Source organism: Syngnathus leptorhynchus, chromosome 6 (assembly GCF_054491065.1).
Source record: "Syngnathus leptorhynchus isolate UIUO chromosome 6, UIUO_Slep, whole genome shotgun sequence".
Classification (NCBI taxonomy): Eukaryota; Metazoa; Chordata; class Actinopteri; order Syngnathiformes; family Syngnathidae; genus Syngnathus; species Syngnathus leptorhynchus.
In genome coordinates, this window is record NC_141200.1 from 2,452,941 (window position 1) to 2,474,976 (window position 22,036).

The 22,036-nt window shown below is 42.7% G+C and overlaps 2 protein-coding genes across 9 annotated transcripts in view; both read right to left on the minus strand.

The window, feature by feature from the left end:
- The window catches only part of cntn1a (contactin 1a), a 30,504-nt gene extending 19,637 nt beyond the window's left edge, over positions 1-10,867 (minus strand). For 2 of the 4 annotated variants that reach the window (XM_085914677.1, XM_085914674.1), the window contains exon 1: positions 10,324-10,867. The gene's annotated coding sequence lies outside the window, so the exon portion shown is untranslated. Of the gene's footprint in view, positions 1-8,976; positions 9,063-10,323 lie in introns of those variants that run through there. The other 2 variants (XM_085914675.1, XM_085914676.1) reach the window with 2 other exon arrangements.
- A 2,001-nt stretch (positions 10,868-12,868) lies between these two features.
- Positions 12,869-22,036, minus strand: part of nrcamb (neuronal cell adhesion molecule b) — a 42,697-nt gene continuing 33,529 nt past the window's right edge. For 3 of the 5 annotated variants that reach the window (XM_085914533.1, XM_085914531.1, XM_085914530.1), the window contains 11 exons: positions 21,844-21,945; positions 21,567-21,767; positions 21,426-21,496; positions 21,013-21,238; positions 20,484-20,599; positions 20,209-20,413; positions 19,985-20,107; positions 19,424-19,600; positions 17,294-17,425; positions 17,007-17,085; positions 12,869-14,958 (listed from right to left, as the gene is read on the minus strand). In XM_085914533.1, the coding sequence (XP_085770659.1) occupies positions 14,703-14,958; positions 17,007-17,085; positions 17,294-17,425; positions 19,424-19,600; positions 19,985-20,107; positions 20,209-20,413; positions 20,484-20,599; positions 21,013-21,238; positions 21,426-21,496; positions 21,567-21,767; positions 21,844-21,945 (1,688 nt within the window). In that variant the 3' untranslated portion in view covers positions 12,869-14,702. Of the gene's footprint in view, positions 14,959-17,006; positions 17,086-17,293; positions 17,426-17,922; positions 18,085-18,190; positions 18,311-19,423; positions 19,601-19,984; positions 20,108-20,208; positions 20,414-20,483; positions 20,600-21,012; positions 21,239-21,425; positions 21,497-21,566; positions 21,768-21,843; positions 21,946-22,036 lie in introns of all 5 variants that reach the window. The other 2 variants (XM_085914535.1, XM_085914532.1) reach the window with 2 other exon arrangements.

The following is a 22,036-nucleotide window of genomic DNA, read 5'->3' on the forward strand; positions in this document are numbered from 1 at the left end:
TTTTGCAAGCTTTTAACAGTGACGGGGCAGAGCAGAAGATTGGAATCTCAGGAAGCAGCCAAAAGACAAAGACATCAATTTGACCTCGGTCTGCAGTGATTATGAGAAGAATGAAGCGGTTTGGATGAATGTGATTTTTATTGATGAATATTTGGCAGAGGATATCATAGCCAAGATTCAAAACTGCGACCTTTTGACTCCGAGGCTAACCACGCCACCGCTGGCCGCAATGTAATAACTACTGGCAAGGAAGACTTATTCACCGTCAGATTTTTTTTTTTTTTTGCATTAAGTATCAGACATTAGAATTTTTTTGGGGAGTAACCACTGGCGGAGCTAGGATTTTTTTTCTTGGGGGTTGGGGGGGGTAAAGAATATCTCAGCGGTCTGCAAAACATTTTCTTACAAACCAAAATAATCATTAGCAAAAATCTGATGGAGATTCATTATGTTTATTCCTACAGGGGAAAAAAATAACCATCAGAATTTTTTTTAAGGTCAATTATCTGGCCTGGAACCTGGATTCCGGGGGTGCCATTGCCCCGAGCTCCCCCTCTCTAGCTCCCCCTGTGGAAGTATCTAATACTTTGTATCAGTTTGTGTTGAATTCCTCAAACTTTAATAACTCTTTAAATGAGTGTCTAATAAATAATTGCCGAGGGAGAATCCTTGCATACAGTGTACTAAATCAAAAAACATCCAGGGCAAAATCATTATAATCAAATTTTTTCAACATCGTTTAGTCAATCAACCCTACACTTAGCTCATTTGCTTAATTTGCCATGACCTACTAATCTACAAACCTTGCGCCCACGCAAAGAGCTTTGCTCTCGCATAAATCTCTGAGCAAAAAAAAAAAAAAGCCGTTATTCTTACAATGTTGGTTGAAATAAATGATGCTGACATGAGAAACAATCCCACAATATCACAACATACATGAGTGAAAAACGGACATCTGATTTCTTCAATGGAAATATAGGGCAAAGGCTTGATATGACTTAAACGCATTATGCACAGCAGCGAGAGAAGAAACTACAAGTTCAACAATCAATATTTCATGGCTGCCTTGGTTGCTCAAACAAGCGCAAGAAAAGAAAGACAGAAGTCATCAAGATTATTGAAGAAGTCACTTGCGCATATGTGTCACACATCTTCAGAAAAGCAATGGGATTTTTGTTCTGAGCCTAAGTCACAAAGTCGATAAAAACATCATTTCAACGATTGAGGCTAGTTTATTTATTGATAAATATTGGCGCGTAGATGCCACAACAAAGCACTTAAAAACGGAGAGGCTCATTAGGGAGTCATAAAATGTTTCTAGGAGGTACGCAATCATGAACCAATGGTACATAAACAACTGGATTCAGTATTGACATTTTTCAACACAAACAAACCACTTTCGCTCAGCAATAATATTAGCTAGCATACTATCTTAACATGCGAGCATAAACCGACGCGACATCATGTAAATCCTGTTAAGTTGTTAAACTTAGATTTTGGTTGTTAGACACAAAAATAAAGGTTACGGAATACAAGATGCTTTTACAATTAGTTCCATATTCTTAATACAAATTAAATAAAACAAGCTAGCTGGTCTCATCCGAATTAGTACTTTTAAGAAACTTTTTTCAATGACTACTAATGACAAACACACACGTACACACACACTCTCGGAATCCTTAACCTTTTACAGCGTGGCCTACTTGTGACCAAGCCTCAGGGGGGGTGGGACGCGCAGCAATGGAGGATATTGGCGGTGAGGTGACATCAATATTGTCGAGAGCGTAAAAAGCTCAACGTCTAAATGGCGAGTGTCGAGTGTGACATGACTTCAATGGGGAATATGATAAAAGTGGAAACGAGATGCATTTATATTGCACATTTTATTACAACATGATGTGTCGTTCACGGCGACAATGTGCGTTGCCATGGAAATGAATGACAAGTATATTCGCTCAACCATGACACAACATCGGGGCTCGGGAATGAAGGATTCGTGGAATACGTTTATACAAGCTGAGATTTCATTACCTCGGGCATGTATAGGTTTCTATCAAACTTTTTTTTTGGTGGGCATTCGAAGTGAGCTTCTGTTGACAACCTCTTCTGTCCTTCAGTTTTCCTTCTCTCATCTCATCCATAATGAATGTTCTAAAGATATCCACTTCCTGCAAGTGGACCTTGTGCCCGTGGAGTCGGTCCAGCTGTATTGATTCCTACGCTTGAGTCATTAAGGCGAAGATAATAAGATTTTAGGAGTCATTGTGTATTTTCTGCATGGCTCTCCTCCCTCCCCCTCTGGGATTTGGTGCCAATGTTCCACCAGCATCTTTTTCAGCACAACATTCATGCGTCCATTGGATGAGGAAATGAATGCAGTCGGAACAATAATCCAAACTTTTTCTGCTGTCTATTAAATCAACAATCTGAGTGATGTCGCTGAGCTAATGCTAGCTGTATGTCGTGTAATGCTGCAGTTCTGCTTCAAGGTTCATTAAAACGGAATACTTAGCATGTGCCCCGACCTCTTCCTCCTTTGAGCCAGCAGGTCTTCACACCGTATATAGGTCACCATTGGCATTCAAGAGGCTAGCTGACCACCCTGCTCTTTTTAGGACTGAAATGAACAATTGCTGATGGCCTGCAGCATCTGAGGACAACAATGTTGGTGGTTTTTGAAAAAAAACCTTCAAAAGGAGTTGGGGTGGGCTTCAGCGGAGGGGTCAACGGCGCCTCGTCATGTCTCAAGCGCCATGTAGGGTGTCTTTAAATAGGGCAATGTTCACGGCGACTGAGCAAAACAACAATGTATAGCTTGTGGGAGAAATGCAAAGAGACAAGAGGAAATATGTGAAGTAAAATCGACTGTCAGGCTACGCTAGTCATAAAGCTTTAAATGTAACTGTACAACGCAACTTTGGGGCTAAGCTAAGCAGTTTAAGGGCTCAGACATCTTTCTGAATTGAAAGTGCACCAGATAAAAGCCTCCTCTGTGGCTCCACTGACTGATTTACACTCTCAGGAGTGACTCACGGCTTTCATGCCGTGACATACGTATTCATGTATGGTCAGCAGAAATTCAAGTCCAAAAGGTTTGGACAAAGTTGAAACTGTACTCATGGTGATGTCAGGCGAGTACTGCGACACTAAAACATCGAAGTAATACAAAAAGGCCAATTATAAACTGAAAACGATTCTCGCTTTGGTATCAAAGAACCATTCCCGTAAGCTCCGCCTCCGGTGGAGCACTAACGATCACTAACCGCCCTTTCACTGTTGTTGTTGTCTTCTGTGGCAGGGGAATTAGTAGAAGCATGGCCCCACCCCTTTTCATCTTTTGTGTATTCGTGTGTGTGTGTGTGTGTGTGTGTGTGTGTGTGTGTGTGTGTGTGTGTGTGTGTGTGTGTGTGTGTGTGTGTGTGTGTGTGTGTGTGTGTGTGTGTGCATACACTGCATGAGTGGAGCTGTGTGCTGCTGATAACACAAGTGTATCAAAGAGACAGTGTGTGGGTGAGAGTCCGAGTCGGATTCACCTCTGGATGACCTTTGCGCCACTCCCAGCTGCTGCACGTTCCTCATGAATAATCCATTTGGCGACAATGTAACACTGACACATTTCAAGTGGTCACACGAACAGAACGGTGTTTGCCGACCGGCCACTCGCATAATACGATGTCTGCTACCGAACATTCAATCTAGAAAGTTAGCCGTGGTTATCTTACAGCTAATTTGGTAAAGCAATCCGCTTACCTGGCTTCAAAGTTGAATTTTGTTCATTTTGTGCTTTTACAGAAAACTACAAGATTTTAAAGAAACATTTGATTCAGAGTTGAACAAAAACATTTGAATGTCACAGCCCTTCTTTTGCATATGCCCGCATTTCTCATTGAGATTTTTGCATTAGTCACTTTGATAAAATGTGAACATTTCCTTATCCCACAAATGGCGACGAAATACTCACATCAAGCCTGAGCTGTAAATTGAATGGGGTACTTCTTTAGCCCATCCTCCAAGCCTGATTAAGTCGGCTTTGTGTAATCCCGCTAACACTTTAGCTGGACCCAAATATGACCATCGTGTTACGTTATGGTCTCTGAAATTAGCATTATTATTTTTTATACAACTCCCGAGCGGGACCTTATTCGATTATACGGGTGTACCTAATGAAATGTCGGTAAGTGGAAAAGAAGTTTGCTTCCAAAAGTTTTCTTTTATTGAGCAGACAAATAGCCGGTGATTGGAACGTTTTCAGACTCTGCGAGAGATGATTACCTTCTCGCAGGAAATCGAATCTTTCCGGCTCCTCCTTTAGTCTAGACTGCCGATAATGACAACAACAATGACATGCAAATTTGTGACTCATGCCTTCATTTGTATTCAATTTTCAAATCAACTCGAACAAAGGTTGTTAACCTTCATTAGCTTTTTTTTGTCCCTCTTTAAGTCAACCAGCAATGAGAGCAAAAAGTATATTATCATAACCCTGACTTGAGTCTTGCTCCTCAAATAACACCAAAAATGAGATCTATCATCCAAAACAGGATCGGTTGCCGCTTTTCATGAACTCGTTTGTCTTCTCGGGGGCCAAATGTGCCGTTGCTAAGCAAAACTGTGAGGCTGTAATGTCGGCAGCATGAATTAGCAGATTGCAACAAAAGCTCCAGCAGCTAGTAAGTGAGAGCCAAGAGAGAGGGGGGAAAAAAAAAAACTGGAGCGCAATTAGTCTACAAGAATCATGAATAAGTCAGCCAGAGTATGTCCATCCATCCATCTAATGGTTTTCATGCGGAAGGATGAATCCAGTGGCTGAAAATATCAACGTTTTTGTTCGGGGGACCTTTTTAAGGCTAGCTATGAGCGTTGTTGTATTGTTTGCTAAAACATGACGCAGGTGGTTACATCACTAGCGGCGGCGTCACGCAAGCTAACGCGCGAGGTTGACCTGCCAGTTGAAGAGCGAGGGCCGCGACAAAGACCGGCCTTCAATCGAGAGGGCTACTTAAGCTTTCGTCTTTGCGAGCCAACATTAGACATGCGGCAAAAGCGTTTGTTTGAGATCTTTGGAGAAGATCCGAAGGGAAACCCGACCCGTTTTGTCCGGCTCACCCAAACCGAATGCTCAATAAAGGCGGTGAAAAGAAGCTCGGAGGCTGACCAGCAAAACAAACATCGGTTGCTTTTATTCGCGGTTTCACCCATTGAAGGAATGAAGGAAGAGCTCCAAATGTTTCGTTCCGCCAAACACCTTTCCCCCCTCTTTTGGACAGAACCAGTTAGTAAAAGCAACAGTTAGTAGCGTTAGTTTAGCGTGACGCAGCGTCGTAACTTGAAATCGATTTCCCGAGAGAGGAAATCTTTTAGTGAGAAGAGTGTTCCGGAAATTACAGCACATAATGGATGATTTAATAGCAGCAGCGAGGTACGACACAAACTAGGGAGCACTATGCTAGCTAGGTAGCTATGCTAGTTGGATGTAAACTTTTAAAGTACAGGAGCGTCACGTCGACCGAAATTATCCGGTTGCCAAGGCGATAACAGAGCTGCTACTCTTCCCACTACCACCAACTTGATTTTTTAATCCGATTTAATCTCTTTAAGTGAATGCCGTTAATTGATTCGAAACAAAAGCCGTCTTTAATGTTGAACGTGCGATGGGTGGTCCCGACTGAGACAATGCAGGTGAACCAACATGTAGCGTAGCGGGCAGCACTCGCCAAGCGTAATGGGATTGCGATGCTTGAACTGCACTTCACTCACTTTGTCGGTCGGCGAGGAAGCTAAACTATTGATCCGAAAACAATTTAGCCTTCCAGCTGTCCTGAGAAAGGGAAAATAGAACGCCTCTAAATGTATAACGACACTTCCCAGGAGGTCAGCCCACCCTCGGCATGCGCTTCACGTGCCAGGAGGAATCCTTCGTCTTTTCGGGCCACGTCCTTCCCTAAACCCTTCGTTCGTAAATTCTCACACATAAAAATTCCATCGCCTGAGGGTTGGGGGGGGTCAACCGAGCTCTTTTCACCAAGGACGTTTCTGCTTCCTTTCGTCTTCCCACAAATGTCGTTTGGGATGCGTTCAAATCAAGAAGACTCATCTGGCCTGAATCATGAGAGTGAAACAAACAGGTTCATGTTTGCTTCGCATGAGAAATAATAGGCAGCATTATCATGCCCGGCAGTCTTGAATGCTGATCAAGCAGCAAGACGTTTTTGTGCTCCTGTCTGCCGCGTATGCTCTTAGCGCCATAGCAACAGGCCGCGTTCAAAGGCCCTGGGAGTGGCCCGGGCCCAATGAGGCTTCTCTATCTAATTGGGCAGCCCGCAAACGCCGTCCGTCTTGTTCTTCATCCCAGCCGCTAAAAAAAAAAAAGATAGCGCCGAGAGCATCGGAACAAACGGTAAACTGAAACAATCCCGCCGTGAACAAGGAAGAGGATTAGGTAGACAACAATACGGTAGATTAGCGAGAATATCAATGCTGGAGGCAATCTAATCTTTGCAATGAGGCTAAATAATGCCTTTTATGTGTGAAGTATTACACTTTAATCATCTGTACAGCTTTGTGAGGTGACTTCAATGCTGAAGCGTTTCCCAAGCTAGCTACTTGCCACAACAACAAAAAAATGCTATCGGTCATTTGGATGAATATCCAACCGACTTGTCAATACGATGGCGGCTAATCGTTGATAATCGTAAATATACACACTGCTTGGGAAATATTGTTGACTCAAAAATGAGCTCCCATTAATGACACACATTAGTGCCATCCAATTTCCAGAGTAAATGACCGAGGAAAGCCAACACCAATTTCCGAACACCGCCTGCTTGTCTGGTGTACATTAACTCAATGGAAATGGAGCAAATCGGATTACGACTCATATTTGGAATCACTATGCAAGCTCAACAAGCACTGTGAATCACGGAGGAAGAGTGGACAAATGGTTAGTAAAGGTTAACAGAGATGATGGTGTTCCCCCGGGCACCATCTTAGGTCCTCTTGGATTTCTTAGTGAAGTTCTTTAATACTGCAAATACCGTTGTTTGCTCAGTCCTGCTATTCTTTGACCAGTCCAATTTGTCTGGGCTGCATGTTGGACCTCAAGAGTTTTATTCTAGACATTTAATAATCTAACCTCTTCATATTACTCACCAAGCATGCTGTTCATCTGGCATCTGTGGGATTTTCACCTCGAGACCTTTCATTTTGTGTAGATTGTCTTGTTTTCATTGGTATGTCTTTTTGAGTGTCCTCAAATACTTTAAAGGAATCCTTTGACCAAAACATGTCATTATAAATGTACATGATTTTATAATGTCTGATAGCAGTCATGTCAACTACAAAATATATTTGTCAAGCAGCTTTAAACCTATAAATAGACAAAACTAGAATAGCTATCATGTCCCAGACTATAAATACTTTTTTCCCCTAAACCACACTAAAAAAAAAAACACTTATGAAGGTTTAACAAGAGAATTAGACTACAGATGAGTTCAATCAGTTTAGATCTGAGCAGCTTTGACTCAGTGTGACTGCATGAGTAATCATACAAAATCTGCCGATAAAAGCAAGACCCCCCCTCATCTCCCTATAGAGAACGAGTACAGTGGCCGACATAAATGCAAAATCAGCATTTGGTATCGCAATCATCATCGAGCGAGGTGTTCATGTCAAAATGTTTTTTTCTCTGCTTGCCGACATTGTTAGCGGCGCAACATCTTGAGATAAATAAGATGGATTTGCATAAAATGGGCTTGCATTTGGAAAAACTTTACTCACGCACATTTCGGCATCGCATGCATGCAGAAAGCAGCCAGGAGCCGAGCTAAAGTGCAAACGAGGACTTTCTCCTCCTCAGGCATGAACAGAGGAGAGCGCTGTCTGTCTGTCTGTCTCTCTGTCTGTCCGTGTGTGTTTATTTGCAGCCGACGACGTCATGTCGTGCCTCCGCTTCACAACTGTACCATTAGTGCATCTCGCTATTGATTGTTCATTTGTCAACTGGAGGGCCAACAAAAAAAAGGGAGGGGGGGGGGGAGCAAGCTCGTAAAGAAAGAAGACATTTGCACAATCAAGCTGCAGTTTGACAAGTTGAGAATGTAACAAACACAAGTTCCACTCCTCCAATTTCTGATTGGAAGGCCACACAAAGATGCAAATATAATCCGAAGCGTGACCTTTGATACAGATCACCGCTCAATCCGTGACCAGCAACTGTGGGACTCCATTCAATATTACTTGACAGCACGATTTCATTAGGGCACTCTATTTCTTTTCTTCGGCTCGACTCTGATCGGTCGGCCGAAGACTCGGAAAGAAAACCACAAAGTATTGAGTACATCGGTTGAAAGAAGACGCAAACAATATTTACAGCAGCAATTCACAGTCGAGTCTCTCTGTGATAATGTCACCTTTTTTTTTTTTACCGATCCTTCCTAACCAGTAAACCAGATCAAACTTGAGCATCCAAAACAAACAAAACATCCCCCAAAGCCCTGCCAGATGCCCACAACTCCCTTCACATGAACAATCTTTGTCCGGCTTTAATTCAATCGGAGGATCACATCTGGAAAAACATCTAATCACCTGAAATCACTCGACAACGGCCTTCATCTGGCAAAACAAACATTCAGATTGAGATTTACTTTTTGACTAAGTCCCCTCGCATGATAATGTCAAAAAGGGAGGCCATGTCTTCATGTTAAGCTTAGAGGAAAAAGCCATCGCCGCCGTCAACCCTTGCGGCCATCGAAAAGCGAAGCGGCCTAACCGCGACGACAGATGCAGCGGGAGCCTTTAAAAAGATCGCTTGTGTTGAGTCATTTGTCGTGACAGTGAAAGAGGATGAGAAGAGCCGCGTCCTCATAATGCATCAGGAGCCCGCAGCTAGCTCGCGCCGGCCGGGCGGGCGGCATGCGTGCCAGCATTGTAGCAAACTTATTACAAAATTCATTTTCAAACAGAAAGAGTTTAACCTACTTTGGAGAAGGGCTACATTTTTCTTTCACCTAACATGATGGAGAGGGTCTGTCCTCGAGGCACAACCCGAGATGCATTAGCAGTAGTCCTCCTTGCAACATTCATAAAGTGCTCCACCTGACAGACGGCCATGCAATCATTTCTGACAGGATGGAGCATTTGGGCTTTTTTTTCTTTTCAACACAAAGCTCAGTCGAATCTGGAAAAAGGTCAAATACTGTGTTCACTAAAAACGATGATAAAAATGGTTTGGTGTGCTGCTGACAGATATTTTTCGATTTCCCTCAAAGAAAAATAAAAGAATCCGGCGGAACCTGTTGGTGAGGAGATACAGGATAGCAAAACGTTTATAGCAAACTCAATTGATGCTAATAATTGCCTCTGTTAGCATTAGCCTTGAGCTAGCCAACTAAACGCTAATGAAGCGAAGTGTCTGTTTTCAACACACAACGTGTAAATCTGTTTTCAGTTTAATTTGATAGTAAACGTCAACTAAGAGTGACAATAAACAACCTGACATCTCTTTTTTTTTTTAACAAAAAAAGAGTATTTTCACTGTCACCACACGGCACATCGCAAGTTTGTGCTCAAGTCAACACAACAACAACAAAAAAACATTCAGACAGCTTGGATTTTGAAAATGCATATCTAAAGGCACCATTGAAAAGGAAACATTTATTTATTTATTTATTTTCACATCTAATACACTCACTTGACTCACTTATCTATTTTTAAAAAATCAAATGTGATCCTAATAATTGGACTCCCTTGTTTATCAGCATATGTCAACAATATTACAGACCTCTCTCACACATTTTTGCCCATTCTCTCTCACACTCATAATAAGCATTACCAACAGATTTCTAGATCCTGCAAGAATGTATCATCCAAATCACTGCACAGGACGCGCCCATGGGTACCACACCTGCAGTCCAGTCATGAACCACTGCCTCAAACGATGCCCTCTTGGAGACACACTGTGTGCATCATTTGCACTCTACATGTTAATGTGGCCCAATCAGAGGTAGGCGACTTTAAAGCAAGGTGTGTTGTGTGCATAGTAACACACGTCACTACTCGGGTGCAGGCAAGGATGTGCGTGCATCATCAGCACCACTGTGCAAGTGGAAAAGAACCCCCGCCGCTGCATGTCCGTCCGACCACAGCACCAAAAAAAAAAAAAAAACACAATTTGATGCGCTTCTAAAATCGAGCATTCTGCATTGCGGAGCGTGCGAGCTCCATCCCACTGACATGTAAACAACACTCAATCCGCCACCACTATATAACCAGCAGCTTCCGAGCTGTCAACATTCCCTGGAAATCCAAAATGTGCACACGCCTTACCTTACCTTGCGCGGAGGGCGAGCCTGGTGCGTGGGTCCGTGTCGTCCCGGACAACGACGTTCACATCTGCTCCAATACCGCGACGCCGGCCGCTCGGGAAGGAGCTGAGGAGGAAACTGACACGAAGAGAAGGGGAGAGCGAGAGACCCGCGCGGTCCGGTCCCCAGTGGGTTGGGAGGAAAGTGCAGTGTTCGCCCTCGCCGCTAGAGGGAGCCAAACGTGTGGTCATGAACGAGCGGAAATGTAAAAAAATATATATAATTTTAATAATATAATTTGCAATATAAGTGGTTCAAATGTCATCACGAAACCAATAAATTCATTACCACTGTGTCATATATACTAAAATAAATTCTAGAATGCAACACTGCTCCTATTTTGAATGAACTGAACACAAACAACTAAGACCATTCATTCATCAACAACTAATTCATCGATTCTCATTTCATTGACATTTTGATGATATGTCATCAAAAAGCCAATTTCATTGAAATATTATTCATCAGAGAATAGAAAAAAGTAGCAGCCGCTTAGCTTTAATGTCCAAGTGATTCCAAGGACGCTGCTAACAGTTTCCAAAGAATGCTTTCTGTTTTTCCCACCATTTTTTCCCAGCTCACCTGTGTGTCATCTTGAATCGTTTCCTCACTTCCTGTTTACGTTTTTTCCCACTTCCGTCATTATTTCAACCATTTAATTAATTTTTTAGGTTTTTTTTTATTCATGTGTTTCAAAAAGTATTTTCTGAAAAAAGGGGAAAGAAAAACAAAAAGTCTCCACATTCTTTTACCTTTAATTTCACAGTTTCCAAAATCAAGGCAAATGAGCTCCTGCGTTAATGAATACTTGATCCAATGAAGATACGATCTGTTAATTTACAAGGATGAAATGACTTTATATTAGCACATTACTGCATGGAGTGAGTATACACAACAGCAACATTTATTTGTTTAAAAGCTTTTCCTGCCTGTTTCCAGCGGGCCCACATGAAAAGGGCACATGTTGTGATGGCAAGGCCGTGACCATGTGTCAGTTCAAATCCGCAATCCCGCCGGGATTACATTTAAATCTTGGATGTAAACAGCGCAGCGCAAATAATACTCTGATGTTGTGACAGCACCCCCATCAATAATGCAGTGATCTGTGAGGGAGAGTGGCCTTGAATTAATCAAAGGACTTGAGCCCACTTGGATGCATGGAGGGGGGGAACTCAATAAATTCTTCATAAAATGATAAATACTAAAATAATCCAGGAACTATGATATGCTATGGCACCAAACAGGAGGCTTTACTCTTTTTTTTTTTTTTAACTTTTCCTTTTTACTTGCTTTATAGTTTTTGCCCATTCATCGATTCTCATTTCATTGACAAAACATTTTGAAGGAGGATATTGTAATTTGCCTAGTAAATACAATTTTCCACTCCGAGAGACATGTAGTTGCAGTCTCCCCGAGCAAAGAGTGATTTGGTGACATAAGAACAGCAAGAATATCAATTTTGCGCTCAACTTATTCCAAACGCAATGTATGTTCAACTCTCGGACAAACACGACTTCTTCTTACCGAGCAAACAGAGACGAACGAGGCCTCGCCGCCGTACGACGATGTTACCAGGAGGTTGAATGAGAAGAAGAGCAAACACGCTGCTGTCTGGAAGGAAGAATGGGAGGCTGTCATCTTGCCGAGAAGAAGGAGGAGGAGGAGGAGGTCGGTGGTGATAAATGAGGATTTAGCCTCAATGATCTTGCGTAGGGGCTCATGCAAAAGTAGCCCCCCCCCTCCTTCATCCTCACCCCCTTTCACCCTTCAACTATATACACATGGGACTCAACGAGGGAGCTTGGGGGATAGAAATCAGGGTGTGGAAAGGATTATAACGAAGCAAGTCGTGACTGGGGGAGGTGATATGGATGTGACTATTGTGCACCAAAAGACATTTGGGTTTGAAGATGGAACAATGAAAGACTGACTTATTTGCCTTGAAGAACAGAAGACTTGAAATGGAAATGTAGCACAGTCACCACCACTGCATGGTTTTGGATCATCTGGCCCAGGATTTGTGCATATTCTGCATTATCAAATTGAAATATTGTCCTGTTTTTGAATAAAGAGATGGAAATGGCAATTCATCGATGAATTGACCAAATAATCGAAACATTAATCGATTAAAATAAGGCCTGGAATCGTGTTAAAAATAATAACCATCATTAACTACATCCTGCTTCACTAAGTCTAAAACCTCAACCAGGCTAATGTTCAGAGGTTTCAGGTCAAATTTGAAAGCGGGCAGTTTGATTGCAGGTGGAGCTAAAAGCTGCTGCACATGCCGTTCAATCATGGAGGCCCAGAAGATAATGGACGCCGAGGCAGACGGCGCAAAATGAATCCACCGTGAATTGGATGAGTGGTGGGAGCAGTGGGTGGGTTGGGGGTTTGAAGGACTGAAGGATGGGAGCAATCAGGAAAGGGCGGTAAAAGGACACCGTCAGCGTCAGTTCATGGCTGTCACTAGGGGGCGCTCAAGTATTAACACCAACAAGTCACAATTGGAGGAACCTGATTGTTTATTCATTCAATAGAGCTCCCGTATGATGATCCATACTTTAAGTAAAACAAAAAGAAATTACATACAAACAACTGAAGTATTGTGTTAGTACAAATGTCTTTCTTAAATACAAAAAAAAAAAAAAAAAAGCTGAAATATTGTTGAAAACAACTTTTTTTTTGGCAGTGTAGAAATGTGTCACCCGGACAAGCAATATCTGGAAAAAAGTAAATAAATCAGGCGTATATGGTTTGTCTCTGTCCAGTTTGTTACAGAACAACATCGAGTATGTACACAATGCACAGCAAAAAAAAAAAAGGATTACTGTATATTTATATTTATATATATATATATATTCTCTACATTTAATACAGTCCTATGAACATTAGAAATCATGCACGTCGCCTCCCTCGCAAGCCCTGTACAATCCACTTGAAGGATATATTTACATATTTCAAAAAAATATTCTACAAGTCATATCATAATAATAAAAACAAAGTCAAACTTGATGCAAGTTAAGAAAAAAGAAACCTTGATCCCATATAAAGGCTCTCAAGAAGCGTTGTTAGTACAAGTCAACACATTATTATCATTGTAAAAAAAATAAATGGATAAAACATGTGGATGCTGCAGGATTACCTAAACGTGATATTTTCATTTTCAATATGGTCGTTGCATTGACAACTCAACCGAGCAATTAAGAAAGTGTGCCGCTTATCCTGAAAAAAAAAAAATCTGCGCCAAATTTCCTCCCTTAGACCCGCCCCTCAATGACAAACCTCGTAAAAACAAAAATCTTATTACATTGGCAGAGACAACTCAACCCTGCTGGGCAAAATCTGTAACAGAGTTAAAATATTATTTTACATATCGGGTTTGTTTGATTTCCAAAAACTGTATCCCAAAATCCTGGATCTTTATATAAATGTTTCTTTGAATCAATTGAAATTGGACTTCATCAGCTCATGCAACAAGGCTTAGTTAAGACAGCACTAGCTTGATGTCCCACCATGTTTTGTCATAAATGTAATACGGCCCTTAGCTTGAAGTAAAGGCACTAGCACACCAATTAGCAAAGGTCAAATTAAGGGGCAGGGGTGTGCATGGTTTTGGATGGGGACATAACATGCCATGCCACGGTTCATGATGCAGCAATCGACTAGCATGCCTGTGATGCTCTCGCTTAATAAATCTTGGGTCACCATGAGCTTTGTTTATCACCATATTTGTGTCCACTGCTTCCTGGTTTATAGAAGATGACGGATGGACACTACCATTACGATTTTGGTGGAGGTACTGTTCCATTAACGCCGCCATACCTGAGCACCACAGAGTATTTTTGCTAACTGAATGAAAAGTAGGCTAGCGAGCTAACAAACGAACCCCACAACTCTTCTCTTGTGCCTTTTACACACCATGGAGGTAGCAAAAATATCAGGTGTACAAAGTTTTCTATGTTAGCTAGCATTTAGCTAGCCAAACAGGTGTAGTAGTAATAGCGATGCTAAAACACCTTTACAGTTTTCTGGAAAATGGTGTTAAGTTTTGCTACGTACAGATCGCTAGTTTGTGTGCTAACGAATCTGATGGATAGCTAGCTAGCTAGGCAATTTTGCAACTTACAAACAGAAAAAATAAAACTGTTTGTAGAAATGGTAGCCACTTCTAAAGACTGGAAACCAAACCATACTAGAGAAAAGTCATGGTGAAAATGTTGATTTCGTCCAAAGAGGGGATGTTAATGGTAAAGGCCTTGGGTTATCGCCTTCTTAAAAGCGTCTCAGTGAAGATTACGCAATGCCGCATGCATGTTCCTTTTTTGTTGGATGGTGAGGCTACACGAAGGAGTTCAAGGAGTTCATGGCGTTAATCGGGGACGGCGCCTCAGAGCTTTCGAGGCCCTCGGCGCCGGTGGTGGTGTCCCGGCTGGCGCTCTTTCCGCTATACTGGCCGATAAACGAGCCGTCCTCGTTGAACTGGCCGTCGCCTCCTTCCCCGTAGTCTACTAAACTGTCATCGCTGTCGTCCCGCTTAACCGTCCCGCTCGATGGCGTGCGGCTCCCTTTTAACGGTTTATGGTCCTCATTGTCACTGAGGGAGAGAATGACATGCAAGGCGTTAGAGGTGATGATGTGCCGGATGTAACTTTTTTTGTTTTGTTTTGAGAGATGGAGCGAACAGTTAACCTTTTCCACTGCTTAAGGTGTGCGTCTGGAACTGAGGTCACGTGATTTACTAGGATGACTGATAATTTGACTTAAATAGATTTATCTCTAAATCAACAGATATGTTGTTGTATGAGGGATCGATAGATTAACAAAGCCATAATATATCTGTGGTGAATTAATCAACCGGTGTAAGATTTTGTAATAATTTTGAATTTGTTTAGCTCCAAGTCTGAAAAAAAAAAATTCTGAGTGATTCGTTGGTTTCCATCAGGCAACAGGGGAATAGAAATCAAGCAATGTCACACTGGTTGGATTCCCCTTGAAACCAAATTCGACATGAGGTGGTCAAATGTGTTGTGTTGCAGCGTCACAGACACCAAAAAAACGCTGTGATTACAACAAAAAAAAATGGCGTCAAAAGAAATGCAACCAAACACCGTTCATCCAGAAGCAAGCATGATTGTCTTCAACATACGGACCAAAGAAACTTAAATTCTCCTTCATGTGCATGAGTTGAACGTCAATGACACACAAGCATAAAGCCGTCATGATGCTGAAAGGTTGGTTCAATTTCGACACGGCATGGGCAAAAGTATTGGGTCTTCTCTAGTTGATTGATTTTTCACCTATAGGAAAGCAGTCTGTGATTGTTATGCTAGCAAAAGTAGACTTGACTGAGCTGTTTAGGGCTCCAATAAACTTTTATTTCTCCAGTCAAATCTGGCGTTCCTCACAGCTCTATCTCAGGGCCCCTTCTTTTCATTATCTAAGTGCTTGGGTCACCGCTTTTCCAAATATCAATGTGGATGTTGGCTGTTTTTGAGAATGTCAAGGAACTAATTTTTTCAGCTAGACCACAAAAATGTAATAAAATGTGTGCGTCAATACAATTGCCCATACAGCTTTAAGTACGTCACGTCCAAATTTGAGACAAGAGAGTCATACACCACAAAGGCTTTATGACTTTGCAAATATTCAACTTGATGACTGACAAGCCTGCGATGCGTTTTCAAGCGAGCAATATTTTTTTTTTTGGTTTGTTCTTCTCTCCACAATGACACCTACCCTCACACAAACACACATGTAAGACATCACCCTTACCTCTTTTAAGGCCCCAATGAGCGTATTTGCGTGTAAATTGTATGATGGAGGGAGCAAAGAGGTCTCGCATGCGACTTATTGACAAACTAACAGAGCAAATACGGAATTTGAAGAAAAAAAAAATTGGCTTTCCCCCAAAAATAAGAAAATCAATGTTTCCGTTGCTACTGCTCCCCAAATAACATAATCCTTATACAACATGCATTCGAGCAACAATCCATTTCAACACATTATAAGCTAATGCATATTTTTAATATCCTCATAAATGTAGATCAGCTCACAACATGCATCCCACATATTATAACTAAATATTTTCCTGTACATATAGATATGCATGTTAATATCAATTCTATAACTCACATTTGGATATACATACAAAAAAAAAAAATAGAAAGTACTTTAAGAAAAAAAATACTCGTTTGGACCCCATCATATTTGTACACATTACAGTCATAAAAAACATGAAAACACAAAAACAATATAGAGAAATGTTGCAAGTAAAGTGCTTGGTTCTGTGCGCAACCTCATTTGGGATGCTAACAGGCATAGCTTAACGTTGAGCTTTGATCGCTGTCTTGAGTAGCTTATTATTCATATTTATGTTTTGCAAATGAATAAATTGAATGGAAGAAACAGACCCCCCTTTCATCCTGAGAACCTGAAGAGTCTTATCGAGTCCAAAAAAATGTGCCATCCACGGATGTCCCGCCCAAAAACTAAAAGTGCTTTTTGGCTAATGGAGGGGCGGAGCACTTCTTGTTCATCATTGTCAGTCATAAGTGGTAAAAAAAAAAAAAAAAAAGAGCTCCGGCCCGGTTAGAAAGTCACTGGGTTTAAACGGGCAACTGAGTCTTGATGGCGTTCTCTCACCTGTATTCCCCAAAAGTGCAGTCTTCGTCTTTCATGGGCTGGAACTCCGGGTCTGTGTGAGCGTCCTCCTTCTCTTTGACTACGCCCAAAACGGGAAAAGAAATTATCCACTTAAACAGGTCACGTGTTTTGCCGCTGTTGTTATGGCAATGCTATTCAGATCCAGCAAGGTTTGCTACATTGTCTGTCTACATGTGCTGCTGCAGCTTTTGTGTTCTATCCGTTTACAAATACATCAACAAAAATGGAAGAAGTTATTTTTATACAGACAGGGGATGCTAGCTTACCTGGATATTTGCCTCCTTTGTTCCTCTGGATGAAGCAGATGATGAGGAGGATGAGGATGAGGAGGGCGATGGCACACATGAGGCCGATGAACCAACCCTGCGTGGCGATGTCCACCTGTCTGCTCGCCACAGCTGACAAGCAAAGGAAGGAAAGGGGACGTTTTCAACTCATCGGCTTTGCGACGGCGACACGGAAGAACGTTGTTGTTCTATCTACTTGCTCAGCAGCGGGTCGTGATTGGTTAACTCGCTAACCACTTTCATGACGGAAGGGGTTAGAAACATCCAATGTTGGGTCAAAATGCAACGATGGGAGTGGGGGTGTGCGTGTGTGTGTGTGGGCGGGGGGGACATTTTGAATTTGTAACTTGCCCAACATTGAACATATCAAATATTACATGGAAGATGCAATGATTCCACTTTTTATCACAAAAACAACACACAGACATCATCCACACACAAGTTCACTAAGGATGACTTTCAGATATTAATGCCTTCTACTATATTAGCGCTACGACAAAACGACAACTCCCGCTAACACGACAGAGCATGCCTGCTTGAAACTGTAACCATACAATGTACCGCGAAAAAAATAAAAAAGCTCGGGTGGGCCCAGGAACGCGCCTCACCTGGCACCGTCACCGTGAGCTCCTTGGAGCGATGGGGCTCTTGGTCGGCGTGACCTTGGGCCACCAAGCGCACCCTATAGGAGAGGCCCTCCTTTAGGCCCTTGAGCATAAAGTTCTGAGAGCCGTTCACCGGCTCTTTGCGCCACTCGTCTTCGCCTTCACCTGCAGATGAGGGGGGGGGGGACGCTCGTGACTGGCGGACTCCATCGTGACTATATCCTCCACTTTATTAGGGATACTATGTACAACAATGAATGACTTTGCTTACTGTTCTCCACTATGTATTCTAAATAAATGTTTCTGTCCTGGCCCCAGTACTCCCAAGTGATCAGGGTGCCGTCCTCTCCCCTGGAGGAGTTAACGCTGCCAAAAGGACTGGCCGCTGGCGCTGAACACACAAGAGAGAACATCTGTTGGCGAGCGTGATAGCGCTAAGGTGCTAGCGGGGGTGAAAGCGCTCCAGGCAACCGGAGGATGGAATTGAAGGCACAAACATGATGCGTGGGCAACATCGAGGATGGGACGCATGAGCAAAAAAAAAAAGAGGCGGGGCTAACAAATAAGATTTTCCATGCCAGGGGAAGCTGTTGTCATATACGGTGGAACTTCCATTGGAACCAAAACTGAGAAAATATCGCACCAGATGGAGAACAACTTATCAACAACATTGATTGCGGGAACTTTGCTGAAACAATGATGGAATATCCACCTCGGGCAGGATTGAGGAATTGCTGCTTCCAAAATAAAAAAACACATGTTCAACTTTGGAGGTTCCACTGTAGCGTTTTAACATCTTTGGGTATGAGTGGATTGTTTCTCTGCAATGCCACACGATATGACATGTGCAAGGAGGGGGGTGGGGGAGGGGGGGGTTATAATGCGCATGCCCGTAATCCATGCATCACTATATATACCACTGCTTCCCGCACCAACGTCTTTGTCGAGATGAGTCATGATAAGATGGAGAAATAACAACAAGTCACAATCGATATGGATATACGCACACTTGCAGACACACACCAACAAGTACACACACAACACGCACACAAAAACACACACACACCCCGTTGGCAGGGGTGGTGCAATGCAATGCAACTGGATGGAGCAGCGGATCATGCCGGTTTGCTCGAATAACAATTCCAGAAACGATATGAAAAGACAAAATATGACTGCAATTTTTAATGCTAGCTTTGAAATGAATATGACAGCAAATAACAGTTGATTGTTGATCCAGATGTTTATAGAGTTATATTGCTTTGTCCATATTTTTAATAGAAATATTCTATTTTTTTTTAAATGTTTAATAAAATACTGACATTTTCCAGCGGCTGCACTTTTCATTTAATAATCTTCGTTATTGTCATTCGCTGATTGGCTGAGGGATGTCACATGTTTTTTCCCTTGGACTATTGTGGGCTTATATGATTATTTTGACTTTTTCAAATAAATGATATAAATGACTGAATTAACAACATCAATTTGGGATACATTTCATGCTTACCTTCGTCCACGATGGTGATGGCCTCCTGCGTAACGACCGGGCCGGGCCCCTTGCGTGTTTTGGCATTCAAATAAAACTTGTAGCGCGTGCTGTACTTGAGGTTGGGCAAAGTGACCGAGGTCTCATTGGCGCCCAGGGCCAGCTCCTCCTCTGGGCCCAGCTCATTGGAGTTATTGACTACGAGATGGCGGGATGATTGGGAAGGTAAGTTGAATAGAGGAGGAGGAGGAAGAGGAGGATGTAGGTGGGATTCAAGTGTCAATGATGACAAGTGTGGGGGAAAAAAAAATGTTTTGGAGCAAAGAGGGTTCAGGTACAAGAGGCGGGAATGACAAAAGGTGATTTGTTAATTGGTGTGATTGAGTCCAATTGACGCTATTTGTTATTTCATCCTCTTTATCGTTTGGGACGGCACAAGACAACATGAAGTGAGACGTTTATTATCTCTTTGGATGCCAGCCACGAGAATACTCGTCATTGACATGAACGACGTAGGACGAGTATTCTCGTCAACAATGTTCTGTCGTCCTTAAAGAATGAGTAGAAAAGAGAGAAGCTCACCCGGATGATATTTGAGGGTGTAACCTGTCAGGAGTCCATTCCGGTCCCGAGGAGGGTTCCACTCAAGGCTTAAAGACTCCAAATTGGAATTGGTGACCGTCAGGGACGCCGGCGCTCCGGGCACTGTGGAAATAAATTAAGAGGCACACAATTGAGACTCTGAAAGGATTCATAGGCCAAATATTACTTGACCAAAATTCGAAAAGAAATGTCTCTCCTCTCACCTCCCTCGTGGGTCTCAAATTGTTGGTTGTGACTCGGGGGACCGTCTCCTTTGCCGTTAGAGGCCCTGACGTTAAATGAATACACACTGAAGGGATGCAGGCCAGGCAGCTTTCCTTTACTGTGGTTGCCGCTGAAGGTCAAGCTCTGCTTCTCCGTGTGAAGGGGGTTGTGTTTGTGCAGACTGCGCTCTCGCCAATAATACACCTGTCGAAGAGTGAGATCATCAGTGTTGGGATTTGTGCTGCTGGCGATTCGCCGGCTCATTATGCCGTACTTTGTAGCCTTTGAGGTATCCGCGGATTAATTTGGGAGGCACGGGATCCCAGTGGATTTCCGCCAGGGTGCTGTTTAGCACGTACGCCTGCACGGACGTTGGAGCGGCAATCGGAACTGTCGCGATGAAACAAACGTTTTTTTAGAGATGAGGATAGATCAAAATAATCAGTCATATAATTGATGCGATTCTACAATGGGGTTGTAATTGCATATAGATGCCACAAGGCGGTGCCAAAACAAGTCAAATCAACGTCATTTTTGTCGAGCATAATCACGAACCGGGTTACATAAACAACTATTCTGTCATTTTTGTAAATTATTCAATACAAACCAAGCTCATTAACAGTATTAGCTAACATGCTAGCCAAAATAATATGCTAGCTCAAACTGATGGAAAAATGTGCAGTAACACTTGAGCGAGAACACAACCGTCGTGCTGAACAAAGTTTCTGTGTAAATATTTATTTGAGCAGCCACACTTTGCAAAGGCGAAAAGAGCAAACTGGAAAAAGAGCAGTCGAACTTACAATCTTCTCCAGAGAGGCCGAAGGCAACGGCGGGCTCGGGCGCTGCGCCGAAGTCATTCACGGCTTGAACTTTGAGCTCATACGGAACAAACGTGGGAGTTCCGGATACGACAAATTTGGAGTTGTTGGCTACGGTTGCCGTGATCCAGTCGGTGTCCATCATCTTTTGTCTCCACATCACTCTGTAATGGAGTCCTGGCCCATTGGCCTGGAGGCCTGACAGTGGCTACGGGAAAGAAAAAAATACAAATTATTATTATAATTTTTTAAATAATATAACGTGCAATTTTCTTTGTTTTATGTATGTGGCAATAAACAGCTTGAAGCAGACACACTTGACCTCTTTTTGAAGAAATGTCCATTTTTTTGTCAAGTCAGAGGTACTTTGTAAAAAATAAAAAAATAAAAATTACCTTCCATGAGATGACAAGATTGTCATGTTCAGTTCCGAATCCATGCACATCTGTTGGATTCTCATCTGGAGCTTTTAGGAGGGAATAAAAATAGAAGTTACACTCCGGAGCAAAGAAAATTTCACTCTGGGTTTCCGCTACCTGAGGGGTCGGTTTTATACATCTTGGACGGGAAACTGGGTCGGCTGACGCCCATGGAGTTGACAGCGAGGACTCTGAAGGTGTAGTGAACGTAGGGCGACAGCTTCAGGTGAGCTGTGGTCTTGCTACCGGGAACCTCGGTAAGGTTGTGCCAGTGTCCTCTTCGGTGGTGGAGAGAGTCTTCATACTGGATCAAAAATTCTGGAGAAAAGAACATACCTTTGATCGAATTTCTCATTTGTGAATTCAGAACATTCAGCGTTAGATTCGCACGTACTCTCGATTGGACTGTTGTGCTCGTCGCCAGGAATCCAGGTGAGTTGAACACTTCTCTTTTTGTGGTCGGTCAGCTCCAGGTCGCTCGGTGGTTCCGGCCGCTCTGACGGAAGACACGGCACACAACATGTGAGTCGATGCCAAAGATGGCCGCCGTCGGTTCCGTGTCACGAAAAGACACAAATGAAGACGTG